General features: G+C 46.5%; 1 protein-coding gene across 1 annotated transcript; it reads left to right on the forward strand.

Moving 5' to 3' along the window:
• Positions 1–435: 435 nt before the first annotated feature.
• On the forward strand, positions 436–9,334 carry masp1 (MBL associated serine protease 1). The gene is made up of 13 exons (XM_074679998.1): positions 436–462; positions 877–1,102; positions 1,496–1,673; positions 3,325–3,456; positions 3,942–4,138; positions 5,434–5,581; positions 5,661–5,779; positions 5,907–5,985; positions 6,287–6,406; positions 6,546–6,632; positions 6,714–6,961; positions 8,114–8,302; positions 8,434–9,334. Exons 1-13 carry the CDS (start codon positions 458–460, stop codon positions 8,896–8,898), a joined length of 2,193 nt encoding a protein of 730 aa, XP_074536099.1. The 5' UTR covers positions 436–457; the 3' UTR covers positions 8,899–9,334.
• The last annotated feature ends 312 nt before the right edge of the window (positions 9,335–9,646 follow it).

The following is a 9,646-nucleotide window of genomic DNA, read 5'->3' on the forward strand; positions in this document are numbered from 1 at the left end:
GTAACTTTTCTCTTGTTCCACTGGCAGAATTTTCAACTTGTTAGAGCAATTCACACCTAATTTTTGTCTTTAAATAACTTGAAATAAGACGTTTTTCTGGACTGGTCAGGTGAATGTGACTCATACTAAGTCTAAATAAAAAATACATTTTCTACTGAAAATAAGACAAAATCACTTAATAAGATTTCCTTTTTTTTTTTTTTTTTCAAATTGAATTACAGATATCTTGAATTAAAATTTAAAATATCCAAACTGTAATTAAAACTAGTCCGAAATAAGTTGTTGATACAAACTATGTTAATTCCGGAAAGTCAGTAGTAGCTTTTAAAAGTTAAAACAGCTCACGCATCACACACAAACACACGCGCGGGCACATACCAGACGTGATGACGCGTTGAGCTGAGCTGATACGTCAGACGTCAGCGTGCCCCGGTGTGAGCGACAGAGCTGCAGCAGGATGAGGTGAGGACGGACCCTGAGCCCAGAGCGAGACCGTTAGCGCGAGACCGGGATGGGGTTTGCATGCGAAGTTGTTCTATTGGTTGTTGTTGTTGTTGTTGTTGTTGTTGTTGTTGTTGTTGTTGTTGAAGTTGTCGTGTCCGCGTGCAGCGTGATGTTTAAAAACTTTGAGGAACTCCAAAAACTTTTTCCTGTGAGGAATCACAGGGTGTTAACTGGACCCTCGTTTGTGTGTGTGTGTGTGTGTGTGTCTCTGTGTGTGTGTGTGTGTGTGTGTGTGTGTGTGTGTGTGTGTGTGGTGTAAAGTCTGATTAGAATTTATAAACACATTTATGTTATTTATGTTACATGGTGTGTTCTTTGAGGTGTGTGTAGCTGCAGCTCTGACAGGATTAATCCCTGGATTCTGTCTGGCAGGTTGTTTCTGTTCCAGCTCCTGGTCTTGGTCCCACCTGGTGGCGCTCAGGTGTTGTCTCTCTCTGAGATGTACGGCAGCCTGCAGTCACCAAACTTCCCGGAGCCGTACCCCAGAGACACACAGCTGCGCTGGAACATCAGCGTCCCTGTTGGTTTCCAAATCAGACTGTACTTCAGCCACTTTGACCTGGAGCCGTCCTACCTGTGTGAGTACGACTTCGTCAAGGTAAGAGCCAGCGGCATCATGGGAAGTTTCTGTGCCATGTCTAACTTTAACTAATGTGTTTATACTGAGAGGCAGTGACCTGAAGCTCACTGCCTCTCAGTATAAACTCAGATAAGCTGCAGTGAGTGTGTACTGAGAGTGTGTGCAGTGAGTGTGTGTAGTGAGTGTGTGCAGCTGCTGCTCGTCTGACAGAGAGGTCATGGTTCTGATAACGCTCCTCTCGATCTGACGTCTTGTAAACATCAGCCCTGATCCTGTAAACACTCAGCCCAGCTCAGTTCACTGTCAGCCAATCAGAGCCCAGCACTCTCCCAGACCACGTCCCTCCTCACCATCATCATCAGCGTTATCATCAGACCGGTGGACTGTGGAGTCTGTCACGCTGTCTTTCAGGTGGAGGCGGAAGACGAGGTCTTAGGGTTGTTCTGCGGTCGGGATGAGACCGACACAGAAGCCGTACCGGCTCAGCAGCTCATCAAGTCCCCAAGAAACTCCATGAGCCTCATCTTCACGTCCGACTTCTCCAACGAAGAGCGGTTCTCTGGATTCAGGGCCCACTACAGTGCTGAGGGTAAGAACCAGAGATCAGAGTCTCTATATCTTTATCCCTGTATCCCTGTAAAGAATCTACAGCTCTTCCAACCAGCAGGGGGCGCTGTGAGGAACTATACTATGTTAAACTGAAAACCTCAAGCATGTGGACCAGTATAGGGTGTGTCTCAAAGCTCCAAAGTTTCATCCTTCTTTCCTCCACTTGCTTCGTTCACCTGCGTCTCAGTCCCTCCCACCAGAGATGATGGAGAGACGCGAGGAAATAAAGAGAGGAGAGAGGATGGAGGAGATTGGTTTTTAGAGCAATGGGACATCCTCTCCTTCGGAGCGTCACATGAAGCAACATGTTTCAGTGATGACGGCATCAGCTGATCACCTCTGGATCATCTGTCAGTCAGCTCTAACAGCTGTTAGCACGTCTGGGCATGTGCAGTGTAATAACTCTGATCAAACAGAAACAGTAACAGAGATTTGTCTGTTCCTTTAACCAGTTAAACAAACACGTTACCATGAAGAAAACCTGCTCTCTGTTTATTCTGTGTGCTGTTTAGAAGCTCACGGATTACTTTACCGGTAAAATGCGTAATCATGAGATTATTTATGAATTATTTAGCCTTTATCTAGAGCTCATGTGATCGTGAACTCTTAAGCTTATTAATAAAACCCACCTTATTGTGTCTCAGGGAGATATTATTTATCAGTCAGTTTTCTGTATTAATCCTCTGTTATATTGATTGATGATGGTTGTGTTCAGTGTTTTGTGCTTTAAACTCACAGCTAACACTTTATTACCAGATTTATGATAAGTCTCTGAACGATCCTCTGTGCCTGTCCTCAGCTCGTCTTTTCTCTCATTAAACTCTGTTGTGTTTGTGAAGTTTCATGTAAAGTCTAAGCCGCTGCAGCGTCCAATCAGAGAGTGATATTCCATATGGGGGCGTGTCGGTCAGTGAAAAGACTTCCGCAAAGCCGGCTCTCATGTCTCCTCGATCATAGCTCCTCCGATCAGTCTCCTCCATCCTCTCTCCTCTGAGCGCACTTATCGCTTTGGGACAGTCTTCAAAATGGCGACTGGGAAAGTACTTCCAATGTCGTGGAGGAGATAGGACGGAGGAAGCACGAAGTTAACGCATTGAGACGCACCCATAGTCCAGTTTCTTTAACTAAAAACAAGACCAGAACAAGGTCTAACACAAACTAAAACCAGGACCGGAACAAGGACTAACACCAAAGTTAAAACCAGGATGTCAAATGGACTTATACAAACTAAAACCAAGACTGGAAAAAGGACTAACAGTGCAACTAAAACAAGGATCACAACAGGGATATACTTCACCTGAAACTAGAACCACACCAAAGACTAACACTGCAACTAAAACCATGGTCTTAACAAGACCTAACATCAAAAACTACAACCAGAACCATAACAAGGACTTACACTAACACAAACCAGGACTCAACTAACCAGTTGTGGGCTTTCAGTGAGGTAGGAGAGGACAGGCCAGGGGCTGGTTTCTAACCAGGGCCACCCACTCCAGTTAGACCGCTAGGCCATCTGACCCCTGAGAAAGTGGTTTTGGTCTAAAGGAGCAGACTGTAGTCCTGACGGTGAAATACTGTAACGGCTAAAGAGTGTTAGCCTAAAGCGCTAACTGACCCCCTTCTTGTAGATGTAGATGAGTGCAGCGAGCGGACTGATGAAGACCTGCTCTGTGATCACTTCTGCCACAACTACATTGGAGGGTACTACTGCTCCTGTCGCCATGGTTACCTGCTGCACTCGGACAACCGCACCTGTAAAGGTGAGCGAGCAAGTCTCCATAACCTCTTAATATAATATATATGTGTATGTGTGTGTATGTGTGTGTGTGTGTGTGTGTGTGTGTGTGTGTGTGTGTAGGTTAAGTTGGTCGGTTGTTGTTGCCCTCTTTAAGTTTTAATCCCTCAGTGTCGAACTCTCAGACTGTGTGTCGCAGCTTTCAGACATAAAGAGCTTTAACGTGTTTCTGTGTTAAGTGTGTGTATGTCATGTTTTGAGGTGTGTGTATGTGTGTGTGTGTGTGCTTCATTTAGCTGAGCCGAATTCCAGGAGCCTGATCCCAATCACAGTCTGCTTCCAGTGTCAGAAAGTCACCAACACAGAGCTCTGCATGATCCTTGACTTAGTCTTAGTCATGAATCCTGTTCCTGAGGTCTGCAGCTGGTCTCATTCTGTACTGTTACCTTTCTGTGTGTGTGTGTGTGTGTGTGTGTGTGTGTGTGTGTGTGTGTGTGTGTGTGTGTTCAGTGGAGTGCAGTGATGCTGTGTTCAGGGAGCGCTCTGGTGTAATAAGTAGTGTGGATTTTCCGTCCCCGTACCCAAAGAGCTCTGAGTGTTTGTACCGTATTGAGGTGGAGCCTGGCTTCAAGCTCCGCCTCCTTTTTGACTCCGCCTTTGACGTGGAGGACCACCCAGACGTCAGCTGCCCTTACGACCATGTCAAGGTGAGGAAAACACACACCCACATACCTGTCAGTGATCATCTGTTGGTTCCTGGGTATAGGTACTTTTCTCATTTGATGCCCGGTACCAGTACTCTAGGTACCAGTTTTCAGAACTTTAGTGTGTTTATGTGGAAATAAATATTGATTTGATTAAAGGTCCCATATTGTGCAAAAATCACTTTATTAAGTCTTTTAATGAAATTTGTGGGTCTTTGTCTTTCCTCCCAGCCCACAAAATGTGATATTTAATGACAAAACCTGTACTTAGTAGAGCTTGTGAATATGAAATCCTGACCTGAAACGAGCTGTTTGGACTTTGGGGATTTGCCGACGTCAGTGATTCCCTTTTTTGACCAATCAGGAGCAAGTCTGACCTGATTGGTCCACCGGAGCAGATCCCCCTGAACCCCCTCCCCACCCACTCCCCTCCTCGCATCAAAGGAGAAATCTCTCCAGCAGCGGGGAGGAGAATACCAAAGTTGAAGAGCCATCACTGCTCTGCTTTTGTCTGTAAACAGCCACATAGTTCCATGCACAAGCTTCCCATCTCGGAAGAAGACAGACTAAGTGTCTAGAGTTCATTTATGAGGGAAATGTTCCAGCTACACTCAGTAAAACTGTGCATGTGTGTGCTAGTCACTTCACGGCCGACTGCTTTTCCAACTTTGGACAGTCCAACAGAGGGCTAGCCAATAGACTGGTCCTGAATTCAGGCGCATTACCAACCATCCTCCAACAAACCTGGGACCCTGGAAATGTGAGTATTTTAAATGCTGTGTGCTGTGGAGCAGATGGAAGAGCTTTTCCTCAGTGTCCCCCCTGTCTCTGTGTTAGCTTCAGGATGCTAACTTTAGCTGTGGTTAGCCTGTTGTTTTAGCCTGTAATGTTACGGTAAAAAAGCTTCGCTGTTTTCTGAACATTGTGCACTTGGTGCTCGTGGCGCCGCTCTCAGTGACGTGGAAGAGTGGGGCGGTATCAGCGGTGGCTCATTTACATATGAAGGCCACGCCCACTAAATCAGAGCGTTCTGAACAGAGGGGCTATGAGAGCCTGAAAACAACGCTGCTGGGCTTGATTTATTGGCTTTTTGGACCAAAACATGTGACTACCATTTCATGAAGACATCAGTGATCCATATTAAACTGCAGAAAAGGAGCAGAATAAGGGACCTTTAACAATTATACTCCACTTCCACTCCCTCTTAAGTACCTAGATCGGTACCTATCTTATGGTCCAAACGACACAGGTGCACAGGTGGGCTCAGCTTTTGTCATTCGTGTGTGTGTGTGTGTCAGATTATCGCAGGCAGCAGAGTGTTTGGTCCATTCTGTGGAGATAAATCTCCAGGTGAGATTCAGACGGACAGTAACAACGTGACGGTGGTCTTCCACAGCGACAATTCAGGAGAAAACCGCGGCTGGAGGCTCACATACACCTCTACAGGTGCCACACACACACACACACACACACACACACACACATCCATCAGTCTATGTTTCTTCATTCTGTTTTGTGTTGACAGGAAGTCAGTGTGTGGCCCCTGAAGCTCCTCCCCACGCCTCGATGAACCCAGTCCAATCAGAGTACAGGTTCAGAGACCACCTGCTGTTCACCTGTGAGGAGGGCTACAGGCTGCTGAAGGTGTTAGCATCATCATCATCACCACAGGGGGCGCTGCAGCTCTGATCCACTTCCTTTTACTCATACAAACACACTTTTGTTTTAACTTTGAAAACCTGTGTGTGTCTGTGTGTGTGTGTGTGACCAGGATGGAGAGTACCTGGATCATTATCAGCTGGACTGTCAGGCTGATGGAGCGTGGAGCAGCAGTCTTCCTCTCTGTCAGGGTGAGGACACACACACCTGCTCTACACACTCTGTGGATTCATAGATCAGACACTTGTTGAGGTGTTTCAGCGTGTCAGAGACCCGCCTCTTGAACAGGTGGATGCTGATTGGTTGAGCTCACCTGTGGAGGTCAGAGAGCATTAACGTCTAATGTCTCTCAGAGGAAGAGTAGGTGGTGTTTTTAATCTGTGCCAGGTGAGTCAAAGGTTGTTCAGTGGTGACCTTTGACCTGTCCGTCATCATCATCATCATCATCTTCCCTCTCATGCTAACAGCTGATTGGTTGTCTGTCTGACTCAGTGGTGGATTGTGGGAGTCCCCGCGCGGTGGCTACAGCTGATCTGGTCTTTGGACGCTCTGATAACGGCACCATGTTCGGATCTACGGTGAAGTATGTTTGCAGAGAGGACGGCAGCAACAGTAAGAGCCACCCACACACACACACACACACACACACACACACACACACACACACACACACACACACACACACACACACACACACACACACACACCACACAGAGAGAGTGTTCTAACATAGTGTGTGTGTTTATTGTAGTTTCCTTCAGCTGTGGTCCAAGTGGAGACTGGGTCAGTCCAGATCCAACAACCAAACTACCTAGCTGCCTGCAGTCTAACTGGACAGGTACACACACCTGATCAACGAGGTCACACACACAGTTACACACACACACATTGACACACACTGTGTCCTCTCTCCATCCAGCCTGTGGTCTTCCTGTTCGCTCCCTGCCCCTCCAGGTGAAGCGGATCGTAGGGGGTCGACGTGCAAAGCCAGGCCTGTTCCCCTGGCAGGTCCTGCTCAGTGTAGAGGACCGGTCCCGGGTCCCTGAGGACCGCTGGTTTGGCTCTGGGGCCCTGCTGTCTGAGTCCTGGATCCTCACTGCTGCCCACGTCCTGAGGTCTCAGAGGAGGGACACCAGTGTCATCCCCGTGGCCCCCGAACACGTGAAGGTGTGGGGTCAGCTGTTTTATTCTGAGCATGCTCAGTACTCAACTTCCCTCACCCCTCTGCTGAGGCAGGGACCATCGCTCAGAGACCCTGTTAGCCCAGACCCTAATGTGCACCCAGGGGCGTATTTAGTCGTTTGGGGGCCCAAGGCAAACCCAGTCAATGGGGCCCTCCATGTCCTTGTAACTGGGTCCACTGCCCAGAATCAAGGCATGAGACAGTGCTGATCTTGTACATGGTAACTCAACGCAACTAAATGCATTTCCTCAAATTCTGTACTTTAGTTTGATTTTGAAAAAAGTGAATACATAATTTAGTCCACTTTGTCCTGGATTTGAAATCTTTTATGGTCCATTGACAGCTTATTTGTCCCACAGTGGGGAATTTACAGAGTAACAGTAACAAACAAGAAAGTATGAAGTGAAAAATATTACAATAGGTAAATATTGAAAAAAAAAATTTAGTAAAGAAAAAATATGTAAATATCAGGCACAACATAAAACTGGAAAAAAATCTACTGAAAGAGGTGATATTTACAGTTACCATACTTTTTGGTACTATTATTTTAAAGTTAATGTATTTTTATTTGACCCCCTGTCCAGTGAGTTATGTATCCAAAAAAGAGATTTTGTACAATAATGTTTATCACCAACTCAAAAAGTTTGATTTAGAGAAAATGATCCTGTTTCCTGGGCTAGATAAAGTCCTTAAAATCCTAAAAGTCTGATATGTTTATCTCAGATCTCAGAGCAACATTGTTTTTATTTCCAACTCGGTTGAAAATAAGAAAAAAAATGGCAAAAAAAAGTGTTTTTTTCCACTTTCTTCCTGAATCAAATGTTCAGATGTGTTGTAACATGGAATAGCCCATTGAATAAGAAGGGAGGGGGAGGACCCAAAACCATCATTACAGATTAAGCCTTTTGATGGATTTTGAAGCATGTGAAGTAAGATTTAGAAAAAAGAAATGCTTTCAATTGAAGAGAACTTCATAAATCAGTTTTTAAGAGATACTTTGGGGGCCCCTGGGAATCTTGGGGCCCCCAAAGCATCTGCCTGTGTTTGCCTAATTGTAGCTCCGCCCCTGTGTGCACCAAAACCACTTGATCCAGTTGAGTCGACCGAGTTTGATGAGGGGCACCTGTGTGTTTCAGGTGTTCCTCGGTCTCCATGACGCTGCAGGGAAGGAAGGAGCTGGCGCCCGCTCAGTGCAGCAGATCCTCCTCCATCCGGACTTCCAACCAAACAACTACAACAACGACATCGCCCTGCTGCGGCTCACGGAGAGGGCGGAGTTTAATGAGCTGATTCGCCCCGTCTGCCTCCCCCCACCTCATAAGAAGGTCTCAGTACTGAACCTGAACCACCACAGGAACACACCTTACATACAGAAAACACACCATCATCAGCGTACGCAGAAACAGACTCTAACAGAGTCCTGTTGATGTCCTGACTGACCTGTCTGTCTTTTCAGGGGGACCCTCCTGCTCCAGCTCCCAACACTCTGGGTGTAGTTGCTGGTTGGGGAATCTCAAATCTAAACTCTACGTCCCCCCTCTTGGCCCCCGTTCCCTCTCTGACCTCTGACCCTGGGACGGGGCAGGCTGTGACCTCTGACTTCCTGCAGTACGTGAAGTTGCCGGTGGTTTCTCAGGACGAGTGCCAGTCGAGCTATGCCTCTCGCTCCATCAGCTACAACATCACCGACAACATGTTCTGTGCCGGCTTCTTCGAGGGGGGGAGGGACACCTGCTTGGGGGACAGCGGGGGGGCATTTGTGATGGAGGACAGGGTCAGCCGGAGGTGGGTGGTGTTTGGGTTGGTATCATGGGGGGGACCAGAGGAGTGTGGCAGTCAGAGGGTGTACGGGGTTTACACTCGTGTGGTTAAATACGTGCAGTGGATACAGACACAGATCAACGCTGCCCCCTGGTGGTGAGCATTAATAAAATCAGCCCGAAAGACCAGAACACCAAGCTCACACTGCAAACATTTAAAGTCTCAGCCAGCATCATGGTCTCTGTGTGAGGGTCAGTACGGCTCATCACCACAGGGGGAGCCAAAGAGCAGACAGAGCTCAGTCAGATTGTACTGTGTGTAGATTCATAACTCCTGACTTGAACGTTGAACAAGCCTCTTTGGTTTTATAGTATTACTGATTTTAATCATTCTTTCTTTTATTTTTTATTTTTTGTATTTCTACTTTTGTTGTTTCTTTGTTTTTGATTGATTTGTGTTTTTTTCTTCTTTTTTTTTCTGTTTGTTGTTTACACCTAAATACCACCAAAGAGCTGAATTCACTCCATGATATTCCCAGAATGCTTTGCTTCCCTCCTCTCTGTAATGGTATAAGTGATTCTCCGTTCTCCTGCAGCGCCCCCTTCAGGTTGGACTGACCTAGATAGCACTAACAGGTTTTATAACTGCAGTCCCTGATGTAATAAACACTTCTCATAGATCACTGGTTGGTTTTATTACTCCAAAAACAGTCAGTGTGCTGACCCACCACTTCCTGTGGCTCCTGACAAAATAAAAGACTTCACAGACGCGTGAGAGAGGCCTTGCTTATGCAGCTCGATGATCCGACCACGTTCAAGAAGAGACAGCTTCTTAGCTTTAGCATCAGGAGGACATCGCTGTGTGAATGCCTGACAGGAAATGAACATTTGGAGCAGATTTTGGCTTTA

The sequence above is a fragment of the Halichoeres trimaculatus genome, unplaced genomic scaffold, assembly GCF_033239565.1.
Source record: "Halichoeres trimaculatus isolate MK-OKI-2021-1 unplaced genomic scaffold, fHalTri1.1 fHalTri1_scaffold_9, whole genome shotgun sequence".
NCBI lineage: Eukaryota > Metazoa > Chordata > Actinopteri > Labriformes > Labridae > Halichoeres > Halichoeres trimaculatus.